The sequence below is a fragment of the Boleophthalmus pectinirostris genome, unplaced genomic scaffold, assembly GCF_026225935.1.
Source record: "Boleophthalmus pectinirostris isolate CB_2022bp ecotype Guang Dong unplaced genomic scaffold, ASM2622593v1 HiC_scaffold_3, whole genome shotgun sequence".
Classification (NCBI taxonomy): Eukaryota; Metazoa; Chordata; class Actinopteri; order Gobiiformes; family Gobiidae; genus Boleophthalmus; species Boleophthalmus pectinirostris.
In genome coordinates this window covers 9,577,934-9,598,363 of record NW_026571299.1, presented here as the reverse complement: position 1 = coordinate 9,598,363, position 20,430 = coordinate 9,577,934, and the positions used below count along the sequence as shown (strand labels likewise).

The window sequence follows — 20,430 nt, the reverse complement described above, 5'->3', positions numbered from 1 at the left end:
ACAATTTGTTGAGGGTTCATGCCTCCTGGTGCTGGGTCCTGTACTGATATAAATAAACTTGTCCTGCTTTAAATCTCCAGCCTCATGACTCTTCTTATAACTCCTGGGATACTTGGATTCATAATAATAATAAAGATAATAAATAAATAAATTAAATAAAAAAATGGCTCTCTAGACTCCAGAGCTCCTTTGTGACGGGAAACAAAGTGTCAAAGTCCCTAGGTTTTACGTTTAAAAAATAAATAAATAAATACATTTCCTGAATTCTTTCCCAAATTTGACCTCCTAAACATCGAAATGAAAACGAAACGAACATTGAACATATGAACATTTTTTATACATATATGTAAAATGTGACAATGACCTGTTATTTTGGTGTTTATTTCACTGAAAAACATACAAAACCATGTGTCCTTACTCTGAGCGGGCTTGCATCTCCACAAACCTGACTCTTACTTGATCCTACTCTTACTTGTTTCCATAGAAGTACTTTTCTTTTGACTCTAATCTCCCACAGTATGGCATAAAAAAACTTATAAGTTGCACACTGTACCTTTACGTTTAAATTATAGGTATGTAATTTCCCCCACACATCCATTGAGGCTTTCCAAACTTTGTCAGCGGCACAGAGGGATACATATGTGTGGGAATGTGTCTCCACGGCGACGGTAAACTCTGGTGTCACTGAGCCATAGATGCAGGTGAAACATTATCCCTGTACAGCTCCAGGACACAGGCTGACAACGCACAAACCCAACACAGAACGAGGAGCGCGATGGAGCGACCGAAAGCTCCAGCTCCAGCTCCTGCTCCTGCTCCGGTCAACTATGTTCATCAGGACGAAATCTGGTAAAAATATATATCTGTTTTTTAAATTCAAGGCTAGAAATGCGTGGTCGTCTGTAGTTTTAAATTAGACATAGTTTTGGGAATGGTAGCGTGTGCTCTGTGAAATAGTAGGCCTAGTAACTTGAGTATTCTTTGTTACATTTTTAAGATGTTTAAATATATTTTTAGTTTTTAGAGCAAAATTATGGAGAAACCAGCAAAAAGTAAATTAATTAATAACAAACAAGGAGCTTTCAACCCTTATCAAACACATACCTTGAGTTGTATTTAGCTTCACTGATGCTTTTTTGATGAATCTTGTGCTGTAAATCCGTTGCTCGACCAGCCAGACTCTTGTACGTTCTGTTTGAATCCAGAAGAGCCTGAAACCAAACAAAAGAGCGTGAAAATCCTGTGTACACTACTGTATTTTTGTGTATGTGCAAGTGTGTGTGAATGGGCGAGTGGTTTCTTGAAGTAAAAGCTCTTTGAGTGTCTTAAAGGTGGAAAAGCGCTGTATAAAAATGTGACTATGATCATTTATTTTGGTGTTTAGAGCACTGAAAAACATACAAACCCAGGTGTCCTTACTCTGAGAGGGCTTGCATTTCCACAAACCTGATTCTTATTTGATCCTACTTCTACTAGTGCTGTTCCTTTGGCTATAATCTGTTACAATCTTCTACAGAATGGCATAAAATGTACATATCCGTAGAGAATGTATCAAATTATGCTATACTGATTTGGGAAGGTCGAACCATAGCTGATTTTTATCATGTGTCTCTCAAATGCAAAAGAAATCTGTACTTGAAAATGCTCAAATGTATCTCTTCTTTTACCTGCCGGAGCTAAACAGTTTAGTAGTCACCTAGTGCCTCTGCTCAATTTCATTTCTCTCCAGCGACTAGATCAGGAATTGTAATACACTAGACCAGGGGTGTCAAACTCATTTTGGTCCGGGGGCCGTATCCAACCTACTTTGATCCTAAAGGGGCCGGATCAGAAAACTCATGTCATATAAACCCCAAAATAACAATAAGTTCAAATATTTGTGCCGAGAAACGCAAATCTATTACAGAAATCTTTTTTAATTGATGAACTCTTTCTTTTACAAAATATTATAATATTATGAAAAAAATGCTATTTCAACACAATGTTTTAACATTAACTTGTTTGCAAATAGGAGTAAATCAATTTTTCTTGGAAAGTCCTGCACGCGGCTCCACTTTTCTCAATTTTTGACATTTTCTTGATGAGGGTGTCACAGTCAACAGTCAAAACAATCGTCCTTTAAGAGCGTTTGGAAAGAGACAAATCTTCATTTGTGCTGCTCTGGTGGGAGGGGCCACGTACAGAGACGCTAAAGACACTGATATGCTCAGAGATGCAGAAAATTACCAATATTTTAATAGAAAATATGATTAAAATATTTTAGTAGAAAATCAGCTGAGGGCCAGATTAAAGGTCTTGGAGGGCCGGATCTGGCCCCCGGGCCTTATGTTTGACACCTGTGCACTAGACCATTGTTGACTGCGCACTGGCCAATCAGTGAAGAGCTGTGAAGCATGACGTCAAACACAAGCGTCTGTCTGGGTCCCGTCTGTGGTTCAGCACAACAGTAAACAAAGAGGTCAAGATGGATGTAGACGAAGACAGACATTGTGTGTTGGCAACGATTCCCGAGATCGAGGATTTAAAGCCGGAACAAAGAGAATGTTCGGTGAATTTTATCAAGAGGAAAGACGTTACTGCCCTTCTTCCTACAGGATTTGGCGCATTACATACGTCACGACCAAAAGGCAATGACTGGTTAAATAAAAAGTACCCGCCTAGCACCTGTTTTATCTGCCTCCAATCAACTCCAGTCTACTATTGGTTGATGTGTTTTGCTTAAAGGTCATGCCCATGCTCTGTTTTAACTAAGCCCTGATGAAGACCAGTTGAGGTCGAAACATGTTGGCTTTGGCCGTTCAAATAAAGGCCTTTTAACTACATTTTTCCTCATGCGATTTTTTTACTTTTTCTACTTCTTTGGAGTGCCTGGAGTCTGTTGAGTTTTAGTACCCGCCTAGCGTCGAGTGAATGAATCCTAATGCTGCGAGGTCAGACGGTTTTCTCGAAGTGAAACCCGCTGATGAATCACGCTAACAGTTTAGTGCTTCGCTTGTTGAATCTCCAGAAATACGCTATCACTATATTATTTTCCTCACTTTTTAAATGTAAGTCGTCCTGTTTGTTTTTACCCAAATGGAATACGTGTCTTTCTGATTGGTTAATCCGGTCGTCAATCACGCTGTCTGACAGGACATAGCTCCAGATGGACACATCTTTGCAAAGTTTTGTCAAAGCGTGTGGTTCTGGCTGGTCTGGTAAATCCAAGTCCGCTCCCCCTGACCCTGAGTCCAACACGTCTTGATATGTTTTTCATTAGCCTACACTGTTTTTTCTCCCATGGTAATACCCTCTGCTGCCAGTAGATGGAGCCCTACACCAGACTGCAATAAAGGGAGTGTCGAAGTTGATGTTTTGTGGTCATTACTGTAAAATTTCAAAATGAAAAGTCAAAGTAAATGTACTCAAGAGCAAGTTTAAAGGCCATAGCCCCGAGAATGTAATTGTGGATGGAGGTGCAGAGTTTTATTGTAGGTTGGTTTACAATACTGTACATTTTCTATGACCTACTAATGACTAATTTCATCATTTAGCTTCTCCATGAGTAGTTACCGATGTTTAAAGAGTATTATAATAAATAATAATATGTTTTTGTGTTTTTAGGAAGGCCCATGTCAAGTTGGAGAAGGACTCTGCTGATGTTTGGCCGAGAAAATGGGGCTTTCTGACAGAGGAGTACAGAGAGGTGAGGATTTTCAAATCACAATCACACACTTTGGAAATGTATCATATTTAATTTTGTTTATATTTTTTGTTTGTCTGTTTTAGTTCCAGAAAGAAAGTTTGAAGCATGCAGACAGCGGAAAGCACCAACAGGAGAAAGAAAGCAGTGTCCCAGACCAAAATAGCAAAGTAAATATTATTTCTGTACATTTTATTTATTAGGACACATTATTATCTATCAGTACATTTGTATATTTGGAACAGACAGAAGTAAGATTTAAGGAAAACAAGGTATGAAAGATCAAAAAAGACCAAAAAAGTTACAGAATGCACCTTTAATTAAACTTGGTTTTGGGTGGAAATTGATAACATTTGTATTTCATTACAACTTCATTTGAAGAAGCACAATGTAACTTTGTTGCTGGTTGTTTCCATGGATATTTCATTGCCTTACCTGAAATGTTCCACAGTATCACCTTAAACGGATCTATGTACTAGAGCTTGAAAACCGACCGAAGTCCAACTGGACCCGTTGGAACCCAGCAGGTTTGGTCGGACTCGGACAAATATTTAGAATTTATGTTCGGGCTCAGGTTAGACTCGGACATGTCAGTGTAATAAGACATTTGAAATGTTAAATTTCAAAAGTTATTATAGCTCCTTAGCTTCTTCCTAGACTTGTGACCCATGTATTGTACATTGGAGTGTCTGAGCCCAGGACGGTGCACACAGAGGCGGGCCACTGAACAGAGACGAGACTGAGACTTTTTTCAGTTGATTGCTCCACACAAACAATGTCCTAGTGTGTCATTAGGCCCATGAAAATAGTGTGATTTTAATTATCTTGGGTTTGATCGAGTTTGGACACAAATATCTTAATGCATATCACGTTCGAGTTGGATTCAAAACTGCTCTATCGAACCTGGGCCGGGCTCGGATAGAAAAATTCGGCCTGATCCAAACTCTACTATGTGCCTATGTACCATTTAAATCAGTAAGTAGTTTTATTGCAAATATAGAATTGCTTCATTGATTATTTAGAACAGATGACAGTGCATACAAATGTGTTGTAGGTGTACCTCAGGGACTCGGTTTTAGGACCTGTTTTGTTTTCCATTTGTGACAATCTGCCAAATGCTTCTTAGTGTATACCAATCATACTGTAATGTATTTGTCAGGTGTTGGACTTTTTACAATTGATCAAATTATTATTATTATTATTATTATTATTATTATTTATTTTTTTATTATTATATATTATTATTATCAAGTGCTTTTACTGCAAATAAATAAATGTTGTTACATGGATCAACTCACCAAATATGTGTCCTGTAACTTAGTCTGGTGGCGCCTCCTGCTGGTCACGATAGAGATACACCACACTGTTGAACATTTCAGGCAAAAGCAATAACATCTCCATGGAGACGAGAAGGTTGCAGATCCCTCACCAGTAAAGTTGCGCAGTGCACCTTTAAACAAAACAAAAAATAAATCAGTGATGAGACAGAATCTTACATATCTTATGTTAGGTTTTATTCTTCTTCCGTTTGCTGTAGGCGTCTTCTCTTCCTTTCCCGCGCACGTCGCAGGCTGTGATTGGCTGGCGCTCGGCTCATTCTCACAGGCAGCTGGAGAAGTTTCCGGTGCATCATGGGAGACGGAGTTTTCTCAAAGACCTGGGCTGGCCAATGGACTCCTGCTGACTGGATGAACTGTTTTCACCCTTTTTCTGTTTTCTACCTCATTTTTTTTTACTGTGCACTTTGTCTATAAATTCTGCCCAATTAATCATGTAATCACATCATAATAAAGTGTTTTAAAAAGATCAAACTGTATTCACTATGTAAAATTTGATAGGTAGGATATTTATATTATTGTATTTTTATACATTTGAACAAATATGCTAAAAACAAGTGCTTGAAAATGGAAGTTCCAGAAGAAGGATCTGTCACCTGCTAAATGTCTAGACTTGGGGATGTTGTTGGACTGACTGGAATGTTCCACAATGTGACACTGAAAAAGATGCTGATTTTTCGTTTTTTTAAATGTGAAAAAGTTCAAATTAAAAGGTTTGCAGTGATCCAAAGGTATTCCTCATTTACCTTAGGCATTCAGAACATCCTAATTATGAGTTTATAAGCACTTTTCATAACACTGAGATCGAAGAGTTTCTCCATGCTGCAACTAGCATGCAACTGCACACTTCCTTACTGGACAATAAAATGTTTTATGATTAGATGAACAGATATATGATTAAAGTCTGTTAGACACTACAGGAGAATTTGTCGGATTTAAACTGCGATTTGCTTCTCCCTGAGTTCAGGAAGGCGTGACACAACTTTGTGTCTTTGTGTTTGATTTTGAAGCTCCTCATGTGTCAGTGTGACTTTGAACTACTCTGTTCAGTCATAACCACCAAACATCAGCAATGCTACCAGAACAGACAATAAAATAGAGCATCGAACTCACGAAACAGCGAAAATAATGAAGTGACTTTAGTACTCACATCTTGAAAAGTGGTACATTTAAAGTGCAGCATCTCATCCACATTATCCATAATCCTTCATTATTTTCTTCTTTTGAGTGCCTCAGTGTTTTCAACTTTCCTTTGCAGTTATGTCTTTTTTGGAAATGTGTCTCTGAATTTGAGATTTGAGAAACACTGCATTTGTAGTTTAGAAGGTATCACTAGTCATAACCGTTTATCTCTTGCTTACATATTGTTGCTTCCTTCCCGACAAGTGCCACAAACTAGGATTTATACAATCACAATCACAATCATAAATTTAGTTTTTATTGGGTGGACTTTGAGTCGACCCTGGTCTCCTGGATCTTTGGAAACACTCTCCACCATTGAGACTAACCAAACTTTACCAACATGTTACAACCAAGTTCAGCAGAGCAGTCAAGACACTGGCTTTGACCATCCTCAGAGTTAACTAAAAGATTAATTTAGCATTATAAAGTTGGTAGACAAGTTTTACAAACATGAATATAACATGATACAACTTGCTGAGTGCCTTGAAGGCAGAAAGGCACTATAAAAATGTGACTATGACCATGATAAAAATGTGTGAAATTCCCTACCAGTGCCACACCTCAAGATATAAAACAGAGAGAAGAGCTGCAGAGCAGTAGATAAAAGGTTGTGAGGACTCATCATGGCGTTTCAACCTGAGAAAGACTTGACGTGTCCAGTTTGTCATGACATCTTCAATGATCCGGTCGTGCTGACCTGCAGCCACAGCCTTTGTAAAGAGTGTCTGAGGAGATGGTGGACAGAGAAGCCCTCACAGGAGTGTCCAGTTTGTAAGACAAGAGCTTCCAGGAGAGACCCTCCACTGAACCTGGCTCTGAGGAACCTGTGTGAGGCCTATCTACAGCAGGAGCAGAAGAAGGAGCATATGTGCCCACGGCACTCAGAGACATTCAAACTGTTCTGTGTGTCTGACCAGCAGCCTGTCTGTGTGGTGTGTAGAGACTCTGAAACTCACAGGTTCCACCAGATCAGACCCATCGATGAAGTCACAAAACAATGCAAAAGAGGATCTGCAGAAGGCTCTGAACCCTTTGAAAGACCGACTGGAACTTATGGAAGAATTAAAAGAAAACTGTGAAATATCTTTGGCTCACATCAAAACCCAGACAAACCACACAGCCAGAATTATCGAAAAAGAGTTTTTAAAGCTGCATGACTTCCTTTCAGAACAACAGGAGTCAAGGATGAAGATCCTGAAGGAGGACGAGGAGCAAAAGACTCAGAGGATGAAGGACAAGATAGCAGCTGTGAGTACAGAGATAGAAACTCTGTCAGAAACTATCAGAGCCACAGAAGAGAAGCTCAGAGCCACAGACCTCTCCTTCCTGCTCAAATACAAGGCTGCAGTGGAGAGGGTGCAGTGCTGCCCTCTGCTGGAGGAACCACAACTGGGCCCAGGAGCTTTGATAGACCAGGCCAAACATCTGGGCAACCTGGTCTTCAACATCTGGACCAACATGAAGAGACTGGTGGAGTACAGACCCTTTGTTCTGGATCCTAACACGGCTCACCCACAACTGGTCGTGTCTGATGATCTGAGCAGTGTACAAGCTGGAGCAGAACATGTGCTTCCTAAAAACCCTGAAAGAGCTAAGGATAAACTGCCATTAGTTTGTGGTTCAGAGGGGTTCAACTACGGCTCCCACAGATGGGAAGTTGCAGTTCACGGTGATAACTGGTCACTTGGCTTGATGACAGAATCATCTTTTCAGCTCCAAATTACAGACCCTGCTGTTGTTGGAGTTTACGCAATTTACTTTAAAAATGGTCAATATGAACTTTTCAGCCTACAGAAAAAAAAGGAAATTGTTGTAAAATCAAAGTCAAGTCCTCAGAGAATTATGGTTCACCTAGAATGTAACAAGCGTAAATTGACTTTTTATGACGCTGACACCAACACTCTTATCTACTCTTTCTCCAAAATTAACCAGGACAAACTTTTTCCAATCTTTATAGGCAAAATATCCATCCTGCCTCAGAAGATATGATACAGCTCTGGAAAAAATAAGAGACCTTGCTTCCTTCTGCTCTGACAATGTTCCCCAACTCTGAGGACTGTTTTTTTTCCCAGCAGGACAAAATGCTCAACGCCGCAAAACTATGTCAATCAAGGTTTGGATGAAAGACAACCAGATCAAGACCCTCTCATGACCAGCCCAACCTCCAGACATGATCCTCACTGAAAACCTCTAAAACGTGATCAAGAGGAAAATGGATGGTCATGAGGGTTATTACACCAAATATTGATTTCTGAACACTTCCTAAGTTAAAACATTAGTATTGTATTGTTTAAAAATAAATATGATCTTTTCTTTGCATTATTTAAGGTCTGAAAACATTGCATCTTTTTTGTTATTTTGACCATTTGTCATTTTCTGCAAATAAATGCTCTAAATGACAATATTTTTATTTGGAATTTGACAGAAATGTTGTATATAGAATGAAACAAAAATGTTCATTTTACTCAAACACATACCTATAAGTAGTAAAATTAGAGAAACTGATCATTTTGCAGTGGTATCTTATTTTTTTCCAGAGCTGTATTAAGCAGAGTAACAGGACAGGATTACGCTGTAAACATTCAGCCTGAGAGTATGTCATACTATATTGGTTTCTTTCTCTTGTTTTATCCATAATCACCATGTTGTGTAAGGTAGTGACCATGACGTGTTGCATTTGCGCTGTGTATTCATTAAGAAATGGCTTGTGTTTTTGGTCTTTCAAGTCAAAAAGACGCTGCACAGAACACCTTCTTTCCTCTTTGTTCTGCTACATCATGACCAGCACTTGTCTTTTTGTGTTAATGTGTGTTTATCTTTGTAGTTTTGACTTCATGTGGCTCCTGACAGGGTCTCTTGTCCAGATCATGTTTGAAAATGATAATTGATTCTCAAAAATTGTATCTGTTTAAATAAAGACACATATTCATCTCATTCTCACTGTGTCTCCATGACTTGGGTCTTGTACTGATGTAAATAAACTTTTCCTGCATTCGAACTCCAGGCTCATGTCATTATTCTTGAGCTACTTCAATCTATTTTAAAAAATGACAGAGCGTGTGTGCAGAACTGAATGTAATGATCTGCAAATCAAGACACTGCTTAAAATGGTTCTCTAGACTTGTGAAAAAAATGTACAGAGCTCCTTTGTGTCTCATCGTTCTAGGTTTTAGGTTTAAGAAAGAAAATGGGTGGAAAATCAATTTTTGTATTTTTAAATAATTTTTTACTGGATTCTTTTCAAATTTGACCCCTGAACATCAATGAAATATTATTTTGACAATGTTCAGATCTGGAGAAAAAGTTGATTATTTAAGGTTTGTAAGTGAACAATGTTTAAAAAATGCTTGACCGAATTAAAAATGGGTGCGCCCTGTATGAAAAAAAAAAAAAGATACAGTCCACACATCTTCCATGTTATACCCAAACTCTCATCTCCAAGAGTGCATCTGGTGCCTGTGGCCTCACTGGAATGAATGGAGTCGTGGTTAAATGTTACAGGCAAAGTTACTCCAGGCCTTTTAATGCTTGAGTTCCTACTTTCCCTTTACTTTGTTACATGGATTAACTCTCCAAATATGTGGCCTGTAACTTATCCTGGTGACGCCACCTGCTTGTCACAATAGACATTTCATAAGCTTACGTCACAAACCAGGAAAATGTTTGGAAACTCGTAATGACAACTTGTGGTGTAGTTCCCAACACTGGACTTGCCGACCGACTGTGATCAAACCCACTGAAGTAAATGTGATCAGCGGTAAAATGAAGACTGTAGACGTATGTGCTGTTTGGAATCATCTTCTCTTCTAATCGCATGTACCCAGTGCACTCGGCGTTGTGCGTCAATGTGGAAATGATGAAAACTGAAGTTTAGTTGTAATTGTTGATTAGCCAAACATAACAGAAACAAACATGTAGATGAAGAAAACTGGGACATTTTCCTGGTTTAGTCCTGGTTCAGTCAGGAATGACCCTCACTTAAAAAAAATCCCCACTGCACCACTGGTAATTACTAATAGTAATACAAGTCCTCAGGAAGGCCTCAGGCAGACGTCTTTGACTTTGACTCTGCCTGGCAACAAGTGACAGCTGAAATGTGATTGGTCAAATGCTTTAATATGAAAACACATGTCTGGAAGCAGCACAACCATAGGAAAAGCTCTGAAAGGAAGCGGACAGACCATTTGGAATTATTTAATAAAAATATAATTAACATCAGTCTGTGATTCAGATATTATTTTAGGCCAGGAGAGAAGGCCCACCACTGCACTCACACAGAATTTCACAAATAATAACAGTTTTGACTTGTATCTAAACTAGAAACGCAGAGCCCTGATCTTCTGAACACTTAAGAGTCTCAAAGCGAGTCATTTTACTGTAAACAGGAAACAGCTGACACGATTGTGCTCACAGCTTTACATCCCGTGGTCCGCAGACAGATCCTGCTGCAGTCTTTGCAACTGAAGATTTTAAGTCTCATAAGATTCTCTTCGTGTCTGGTGTGCACTTTTTGTCGCACATTTAAAAATCATTCAAGACCAAGAAATCCCATAGGCTGTGGTGGCCTTTATTTTGACTTCTCTCTTTAGGGATTGAGGCTTGCATCTCACCATCTATACAGTCAGAAGGTATTTTTGTGCAATAAAAATAAGTTGTAATGAAAAAACAAAACAAAAAAAAACTATAAATATGTTTAATGATCTACTGTGGAACATCTAGAATGTTCCTAAACAAAAATATCTCCATAGACTTTCCATATTAAATTCTTAAAATACAATAGCAGTTTCACATTCAAAACTCCACTAAATCTTGTGTTTTATTTTTTATCTTTATTAAATATTTACATGACACAGCGTAGGTGGGAGGACTGAAACACATTTAGCAGAATCAAATAGAAGCTCTCGTACATTTGCTCAAACGATGACCACTCTGCTCTTTACAATTTTCTCATTCTTACACTAAAAATATTCTTGGGTCCTGATAAAGGTCGACTTAAAACGCAAAACCGTAGTTGTAAATAGATTTAATATAATTCTAGTCCACTGTGGAAAACCAGCACTTTTAAGACAATGCACACAAAAACCCCACAACATCAAAATAAAGGCATATAAAGGAAGATGAAATATTTATAACACGTTTTGAAAATACTAAAAGGGAGATTCGTGTCAGTGTTGTGATGTTGTGGGGTGTTTGGTCACATTGTGGTTTACAGGTTTAAGTTGTTCGTAGTTTTTTTTTGGTAGTTGTGTTGTGACGACTTATTTTGAAGGTCTGGGAGTTGAGTGGTTTTATTTTGGAGGTCTGTAGGCGATCTTCCTGCTCTTGAGTACGGACCACCTGTGCCTCTTCATGTAGTAAAGGAGAGGAGTGAGGATAGCTGCGCCCATGAGAAGCTGAAAAGAAAGAAAATATGATTAAATTATTGTTGGTTTTGCTTTTTAAAATGTTTTTTCATTGCATTTTTAAAAGGTGCACTATGTAACCTCCAGGGAAACAAGAAGGAAATACCATCAGACCAAAATGTCAGTCAGATCCAGATGTGCATGTTCTTAACCCTCCTACACTCTTAGGTACCGTATTTTCCACACTATAAGGCGCACTGTCATTGAATGGTCTATTTTCGAACTTTTTCACAAATAAACCGCACCGGACTTTAAACGAAACACAACTGTTGAATGGGTCAGTGGGACTTTGTTTGGCGCGTTCACGGTGACTCTGGGCTTTGTTCAGTTGTGGCGTGTAGGGAGGGTGCTCTGGGACCGCTGGATTGTCGGCGTGTTCGCAGTGACTCAGTTGTTCAGTTGTGGCTAAAAGTGGCACATTGCACTCGCTTTTTCGGTTCGTTCCTCCGTTTCTTCCTCGTGATGAGTGTGGCTGTGGGTGTTTTTCGCTTTGCGGTCACTGTCTGCGGCTTTGTAGTTTACTGAAGTCGTGCTGGGACACCCGAGTGGATTCGTGTATAAGACGCTCTGGACTGTGGGGCACGCAGTCGTTTTTTGATGGGGTTGGAGGCTTAAGAGCGCGTCTAATATCCCGGAAAATACGGTACATTTTTCTACATCGCAACTTTTCTTTTTATAGCACAACTTTGGCATTATTGCACCAAAATTGGCCAGTTTGTGTATGTTGTGACGTATTTGTAATCTAATTTTCACATTAATAGAATAGTCTATAATCAAAATACTCCTGTGGTCCTTAGGTACATTGTTGTGCCATTGACTTCCATTCAAAATGCCTTTTTTCACTGGCATAACTTTACCAGTGTATTTTTACTTTTTGATTTATTTTTCATTCTTTGTTGTTGAAAACCCTTCTTTTTTTTGTGTGTTTTTTTGTCCGTCTGTGTGTGTCTGTATGTGTCTGTATGTGTCTGTATGTGTCTGTATGTGTCTGTATGTGTCTGTATGTGTCTGTATGTGTCTGTATGTGTCTGTATGTGTGTACCTTGAGTCCCATGCGTTTGCGCTGGTCGTGCTCTGGCTCAGCGGCCCACCTCAGGAACGTGCACACATCTTTAGCCACCTGACTCATGGTGGCCGGAGTTCCTACGGCAAACAACAAGGAACACAATTAGTGCACAATAATTAAAATGTTAAACATACTTCTAATAGGGTAGATATTGCAATTGATGGTTTTATTGTAGAATGTTGTGATATCTTAGTCTGAGGAAGGATGCAAGAGTCGCTATCCCACTATCCTACACTTTTTGAATATTTCACAGCATAAATATTGAATGTGATCATTTCTATAACTGACTAGACCCAAGAACAATATGCATTTTAATTATTTTAATTATATTAACTTTGATTACATGCATGGGTGACATCTAAAACCTCTTCAGGCATGTTTTTGGTAAAGGAACATAACATGGTAGATAGCAAAAAAATAAAATAAAAATTGCATGAAACCCCTTCTTTAAAAAAAAAAAATAAATGCTGATCATTGACAATTAGAAACAACTGAATCTCTAGTAACTTTGGTCAAGTAGCCAGACTTAAATTACATATACTTTTGGAAGTTTTAGTGTCGAAAATTCACATACAATATATATATTTTTTTTAAATAATTTTTACACGCATACTTTGAAATTGCAGCATTCACATTTAGTTCATCTAAAAAGTTACAATAACAGATATTTAAGCCACTTTATAATGTCTCCTCTTGCATTTTTAAAAGTTTGTAGATGCCCTTAATCTGGTAAATTTGTCCATTGATAAAAATATGAAATAGTTTTGTCTTACCATCATCGTACTCCAGGATCTCGTTGTAGATGGGCGGGGCCATGCCAATAGCCTGTCCTGGGAAATAGGGGTTATAATAGAGTCCCTCCCTCACACTGACCCCTGCTGGCGGCTCACAGTAACCAGTCAACAGGCTAAACACGTAATCCTCTCCTCCGTGCCTGAGAATGACAAAAAGAAAAGACGGAAGATTACAATTACTGCATTATTCCAGATAATATCCAGACATTTTGGTGATCCATTGGAGCTGTTCTAAAATGTGACAATGATAAAACATTTTTAAATTCATAAAAATAACTTCATATGTTTTTTGAAAGATTACAAGTTTCCCCAATCTTTTGTTTTAAATAAAAGGCATTAAAAAAGGCAAAATACATTATAGTCCAGTTTTGAACATCTCCAAAACTTTAGGGGTGTGCAAATGTATTTTAATAAATATATCACATCGTTTTAATGTGATGATACAGTATCGATATCGGAGGCTGCTGTATTTATATATCACCAAGAATATTTTTTGGTATATTTTACAAAATAATTTTGATACAGTGCTACAGTTTTGTTGCTTGTTCAGTGAAATGAAACTTGTTTATGCAACACATTTGACATTTTCACTGTTTTGAGGATTAAAATGTGTTTTTTTCATATGAACTTTACACAAGTGTTTTAACAAAGACTTTTAGTATCACAGCCATAATTTAGCCTTTACTTTTTATTGAAAAGTATTGAATCAATTTGAAATATATTGTATTGAATTGTATCGAACTGTAAGCTCACTGTAAGGCTGTACAATTAATTGAATTTTAATCGCAATTTCGATTTGTGTGTCAAACGATCTTCAAACTCATAATCGAGCTGAAACAATTAAAGCTTAACAAAGCTTATTTTGGGATTTTTTTTTTATATAAATAAGTACATTTTATTTAATTTTTTTATATAGAAATTGTAGAACAGCTGGATATATAGGTTACTTTGGATACATTTATGTTTTTCTATGTCTTATTTCAAGTTTATTTTATTCATTTTATGTTTTATACATCGCAAAACTGCTCTAAGGTTCATATTTGTAGCCTATATTTATTTTCAATTTGGAAGTTTTGCGTAAATGATCAATAATAAAGTGTTTTGGTTTTTTTGAGAGAAAGAGGAATGCTGAATAAATGCATCGTGTCACAAAAAAATAGTTTGAATCGTGATTTTCAGTATTGACCAAAATAATCGTGATAATGATTTTTCCATAATCGAGCAGCTCTAGCTCATTGTATCGAGTTATGTATCGTATCGACAACTTCTGAATGATACCCAGCCCTAACCACAAGTAGAATATTATCTATCATATTGTATCCAAATAAACCAAATTAAATAACTATGAAAAAAACAGATCTCTTCATAGACTTCCCAAAGCATTTAAATTCCAAAAGAGCCAAACGCAACTGCACTATCTGACATTAATTACAACAGAAGTTGCTGATAAAAGCAGCTGTGTGGGTAGTCTTATCAAGACTCACTAGATGGCAATGTTGACCCAATGACAATACAGTTCGTATTCTTACATTGGAATTAAGTTTTCAAATGTGCTACAGTAAAAGACCAAAACAAGAACTAAACTCCAGCTAGTTTACACACCAGAAATGTGTGGATCTGATCACTATACCAATGATGTTTATGTTAAGGGCGGGATTCAAACACTCAACCAACTGACGCCCAAGTATATGCATATTAATTTCATTTGGTGTCAGACTGATGTGGGTTTGTGGGTTCGTGAACTTGTTATAACTGAATTTGGGTCAAATGTTGCTTCGCTCCATCTGAAAGTGTCTAGATCCAGACGAGGTTTAGACTTAGTTTAGACCTAGACCTGGTTCAGTTCTGTACCTGGCGTTGACGATGTAGCTGAGGTCCGGGGGCAGCGCTCCGTTGTTGGCCACTCGTGCGGCTTCAGCGTTTGGATACGGTTTGGGGAAATAATCCGACAGTTTTCCAGGACGAGTGAACATCTCGCCGTTCTCATCAGGTCCATCCACCACCTCGGCCTGAAACACACAGACACAGTACTTTTAACTCCAGGCAGTTTGTACACACTGAATACTCAGAATACTATCAAAGGAAACAGAAAACACACACCAAAGTTCTGGTAGAGGTGCAAATGCAAAGAACAGCAATTTAAAAGTGAAAAAAATGCATAGCACACTCAACTGGTTGATGTCCAAAAGCTTTTTTTTTTGTAAATTATTATTTTTTAAAGTTATTACATTTTTTTCAGACCAAGAGTTTGTTTCGACCGCTCATGTGTCACGAGTGGTCAGCTGATTTATTCCTCCAGTAGGAATTCAGCGCCAAAACCTGTTATGTATAAATCAGCTGACTGGACACATCACATCAAAATCATGTGACCATTCTGAGGAAGACCCCAGGGAGCAGGCGAAACTGTCGAAACTCTTGGTCTGAAAAAAGGACAGAAGACCAAATGAACCTCATTGGACAATTTTTTAACGTTTCAGCAAAGAGCCTTCATCAGATCATTTCTTTCTTGCCTTGGACCACAGTACCTAGTAGTCCCTCAGTATACAACACAAAAACATTTTAGTTAACAAGTATGCAAATAATTTTAACTGTTGGTCAAATGCTCTGTGTACTATGTAAATTATCTGAGTACGTTTCTTGGACATTTAGATAAATTTGCATAACTAAAACAATTCTGTTTATTTTCCAAGTGTTCATTCCTGATACCAAAGTTACGATGCCAAATAAAGTTTCATTTTTTAACATACACCGAGTATGTTTCATGTAGGGCTGCACAAATACCGTATTTTTAGGACTATAAGTCACTTTTTTTTTCATGGTTTGGGTGGTCCTGCGACTTATACTCTGGTACAACTTATGTGTTAAAATTTTCAGACTGACAGCCGCAAGAGGGCACTCTAGGCTTGTGTATCAGTTTTCTGCACGTGTCTCCTGCAGAAAGAGCTGCTGTCCTGCTGCAAGTAGTGAAATATGCAGCCGAAAACAGTAATCGAGCAACAGAAAGAAAGTTTGGAGTGAGTGAGAAACTTGTGAGGGACTGGCGGAAAGCGAGGATGGAGAACAGTTTCACGGCAACTGGGAGGGTGCACTTGTTTTTTTTTCCTTCTTCATTATGCATTTTTTGGCTGGTGCGACTTATACTCCGGAGCGACTTACAGTCCGAAAAATACAGTAATTGAAATATGACTTGTCAGAATTATCAAAAATGCAATGATTCAAGTTAAACAATGTTTGCAAACAAACTTGCCTGTCTAAATGAATCAAATAAACTTGTTCACCCTGTAATTTGGGCATCCACTAATATGTTCTGAAATGCATGACCTACTACGTAATCTTTCCCCCCTAAAATGGCATCCCCCAAGCTTGAACAAACCTCTTCAGCGATGGCCTTGACCTCGGCCTCCGTGTGCGACACTCCCACCAGGTTTCTAAAGGCCAGATACTCCATACTGTGGCAGGCCGAGCACACCTGTTTGTACACCTGGTACCCGCGGCGCACGCTGGAACACACAACACAGCGACATTTACAACAGGCCAGAGGCACAGACACAAACAACTGTCAAAGCAAAGCAGAAGAGGCACTTTCACCTCAGAATGAACTTTTTAAAGGTGATTCAATTAAGGCTGGCCAATTAATCAGATTAATTTTATTAATTTGTATTTTTCAATAATCAAAATTGTGAAATTGAGGATTATTATGAATTTTTCGGCCATATCATCCAGCTCTAAAATACTAGTAATCAACAAATTGCTGTGGGATCCTGCATCTCCCCCTGCTGGTCGTCTCTGGGACAAACCAAACCTTATTTTGACTTTCCATGACATTTGGATTTTGATTACATCTATATTAAGGCTCAGCGATATGGCCAAAAAATAAAATCTCGATTTTGTTTTACACACACTGGATGATTAGAGACTCCTTTATGTTTTCATATGCCATTATTTAAGAAATTATAAACACCTTAAATTAAAGTTTTATAGGTATCTATCTCTTGTATCTATTGAACCTAATTGGAGTGGCTGAATCTTTATTGATTCTACAGGAAAAAGTTAAAGACTAGAGTTTTCAAAACTGTCAAAGTGTTACTAAAAGTTATTAATTCTAAAAAAAATCAGATTCACAGGACAGAAATGAGCCTTTCCTGAATGGTTTTAGAATGATCTTGAGCTGTATCAGAACAAGTTTAAGAGCACAAAGACTAGTTTACGACCGTGGACCACTATGGTACCTACCTGGACCACTGAGGGATTACACATATATAAGGCCACATGGGAATATAAAAGAAAGTACGACTATTTTATATATAAATAAAAGGGCAAATTTTATTATCATGGTGGTATTGGAATCTGTATTGAATATAAAATGACAACACTAGTAAAGACCTCCTCTAACTAAAAATGTCTTCCCAAATTGCTCAGCCTTTTAAGTAATTTCTGATCAACACTCAGGGTCCCACTTGTGTCTTTTACCTGGCGTGGTCGAGCGCGGACAGGGGCCCCGCGTGGCTCCATGGATAATGGGGCGGATGCAGCTCCAGATCGGAGGCTTTAACCGATTGATGGAGAGCCAGAGCCAGCCCTGCTCCTCCTGCTGTGAGCACCCCGATCGTGGTCAGGGCCACCTTCCTGCCCCGTGGGAGAGCCGAGAAGGACATTTTTGCCTGAAAAAACAAACAAAAGTTTCGTGAGGGCTTCACAATATTTACCACTGTACTAGTACTGGTTTAATTTCACTTTGTAAATGATAATGTCCTATAAGCCCACACAAAACATGCTACATAAGTCTCTAAGAACAGTTGATAGTCAAGGTCAGTTAAATAAAATCAATCAATGTACCTGCCCAGGGACGACAGGTGGAAATTAGCACTGATGCTACAACCTGAACTTACAATGCATTTCTCCTGTAAAAAAAAGTTAATGTAAAAATTGCTGTCCCTGTCTTAAATAAATAAATAAATAAATAAATAAAAAATAAATAAAATTAAATAAGTGGTAACAATGTTTCCCGATTGCCACAGTTTATTGCTACTTTAAAAAAAATAAAAAATAAAAATAAGTCACAGCCCTTTCAATTCATTAATGTGGGCATGTGCTTCGAAAACAACCCAACTACTGAGTGAAATTACTCATCTACATTTAAACTGTTGTGTCCTTAGGCAAGACTCTTCACCCTCATAATGTGCAGATTCACAACCAGTCTGTCCCAGGGCAACTGTGGCCACAATAGTCGTTTACCACCACCAAATAAAATACAATCATTGCAAAACTAAACAAATCAAAGCTACCAGTGTTTACTTTTTACTTGTTCAGCTGACCTCCAAAAATAGGTTACCTTCAATGACCTAAAGAGGAGGTTATTCATCAGGGGTGCAAAGCTACAGCTTTCTCACAGTTTGATCCACACACCAATACACGGGTCACAGCTATCAGCTTCATTTTGAGAAAGGAAAACAATAACTAATATACTTACTTATATACATTTTTTACCAATTTTTACCAAAAAAACAAACAAGTGACACGGTGAGGAGTGACATTGAGACACAAGGGTGAGTAGAATTGTGAGAGTCATATGAAATTATTAAATATTATTTGGAGGATTGATGCATCTGTATGTGTTGGCACTTCAAAATTAAAAAGTAAATCTCCTGTCACAATCAAATAAAGACGTTCTGATCCAAGAGGACAGAGTGGGATTGTCAAAATAAAGTCCCACAATTTACAAATTTACACTATTAAAAACCGAAAGAGCTCTTAAAACGCACACACGCTGCTTAAAGAGTGTTAAAAAAATAAAGGTGACCGGCGGATTTTATCACCGGAAGTCCTCTCAGTCCTTGACGGGCTAAATTTTAGCATCGGGGTTAGCTCATCTACTTTTAGAACCAATGAAAATATAATGACTCTTTGCACTGCACAACGATCTGATCACACAAACTATCATCCGTGGGCAGATTTTGACTGTATCCCAGATTTTAGGAGAATATATCCGGAATAAGCCGTAGTTTTGAGAGGTTTTAAATTCGCCGGGTGGCTGACACGGGGGGATCTGTTAGCTTCGGTGCTAATTTGCCACAAAACAACTTAATCCGAGTCAATTTAAGCTCCAATGACGCGACTACAACGTGATCTAAAGAATATAATAAAGCATAAATGTAGATATAAGCAGGTCAAGTGAGGACAAGTGTGATTAAAGCTCCGTGTGTGTTTAAAATCCTCCGCAGCGTGAGTGACCTTGCCTTACCCCGGGCACAGCTAACGCGGCTAACCATGAGCTCCCGGCGGGGTAAAACACTTTCTGTAAAATGTTAGAGCAAATCGTTCACACGGCAGAGAGACAGAGCCTACATCTCGGGATCGACGTACCGTGGGAGTCTTGATGGTCTTCGGGGTGCTCAGGAGCGCTCTCCCACTGCCCGAGAGCACCGTAGCTCGTAGCGCCGCCATTTTCTCTGCGGGGAATCTGAGCAGCGGCGACAGTGAAGCCACGCGCACTTCCGCTCCGGCGCTTTCAGAATAAAAGTATGTGACGTGTACAAGTGCAGTTTATTTTCCGAGATTATATTAGCGCTTCTCATACGATTCACACAAAGTTAGAGTGACCAGACGTCCCTGTTTACCCGGGACCGTCCCAGTTTTGAGCCCTGTGTCCCCTGTCCCCGCAGATTTATCCAAAACCATGATTTGTCTCAGTTTTGTCCCAAATGTCTCTTTTTTTTGACCAATTTGATCCTTAACAACAGTAAAGAGAGGCATACATTGTCATTTGCTTCAGTAAAAATAGAGAAAATCTTCTTAAAAATGATCAAAACACAAAAAAAATGTGACTGATACTGACTCACAGAGTGCATATCGATTTTCCTTACGCACTCGTTTCAAAATTTTATTATTATAAACCAGTGTCCCAGTTTTGTCCCACTCTTGCCACCCTACACAAAGTACAGATCAGTTGGCTGATTTTGTGGCTACC

The 20,430-nt window shown here is 38.5% G+C and overlaps 2 protein-coding genes and 1 pseudogene across 2 annotated transcripts; 2 read left to right on the top strand and 1 right to left on the bottom strand.

Moving 5' to 3' along the window:
* Positions 1-760: 760 nt before the first annotated feature.
* LOC110174945 (uncharacterized protein C20orf85 homolog) lies at positions 761-5,366 on the top strand. The gene is made up of 4 exons (XM_020941051.2): positions 761-849; positions 3,604-3,685; positions 3,769-3,852; positions 5,220-5,366. Exons 1-4 carry the CDS (start codon positions 776-778, stop codon positions 5,364-5,366), a joined length of 387 nt encoding a protein of 128 aa, XP_020796710.2. The 5' UTR covers positions 761-775.
* A 1,458-nt stretch (positions 5,367-6,824) lies between these two features.
* LOC110174946 (E3 ubiquitin-protein ligase TRIM35-like) lies at positions 6,825-9,089 on the top strand (annotated as a pseudogene).
* A 1,921-nt stretch (positions 9,090-11,010) lies between these two features.
* On the bottom strand, positions 11,011-19,955 carry LOC110174947 (cytochrome c1, heme protein, mitochondrial). Its single transcript, XM_020941054.2, has 7 exons — positions 19,827-19,955; positions 17,934-18,124; positions 16,837-16,963; positions 15,315-15,472; positions 13,443-13,603; positions 12,646-12,746; positions 11,011-11,594 (listed from the first exon to the last, which is right to left on the bottom strand). The coding sequence occupies exons 1-7, from the start codon at positions 19,905-19,907 to the stop codon at positions 11,490-11,492; spliced, it is 924 nt and encodes a 307-aa protein (XP_020796713.1). The 5' UTR covers positions 19,908-19,955; the 3' UTR covers positions 11,011-11,489.
* Positions 19,956-20,430: the final 475 nt, after the last annotated feature.

What these genes read in the sequence shown, in the direction of transcription:
- LOC110174945 (XM_020941051.2), top strand. Translation starts at nt 776, where the DNA reads ATGGAGCGACCGAAAGCTCCAGCTCCAGCTCCTGCTCCTGCTCCGGTC. An exon ending in GTTCATCAGGACGAAATCTG is followed by an intron (nt 850 to 3,603) that starts GTAAAAATATAT and finishes TTGTGTTTTTAG; the next exon opens with GAAGGCCCATGTCAAGTTGG. An exon ending in TCCCAGACCAAAATAGCAAA is followed by an intron (nt 3,853 to 5,219) that starts GTAAATATTATT and finishes CGTTTGCTGTAG; the next exon opens with GCGTCTTCTCTTCCTTTCCC.
- LOC110174947 (XM_020941054.2), bottom strand. Translation starts at nt 19,907, where the DNA reads ATGGCGGCGCTACGAGCTACGGTGCTCTCGGGCAGTGGGAGAGCGCTC. An exon ending in TCAAGGCCATCGCTGAAGAG is followed by an intron (nt 15,473 to 16,836) that starts GTTTGTTCAAGC and finishes TGTGTGTTTCAG; the next exon opens with GCCGAGGTGGTGGATGGACC. An exon ending in GATCCTGGAGTACGATGATG is followed by an intron (nt 12,747 to 13,442) that starts GTAAGACAAAAC and finishes TGTTTGCCGTAG; the next exon opens with GAACTCCGGCCACCATGAGT.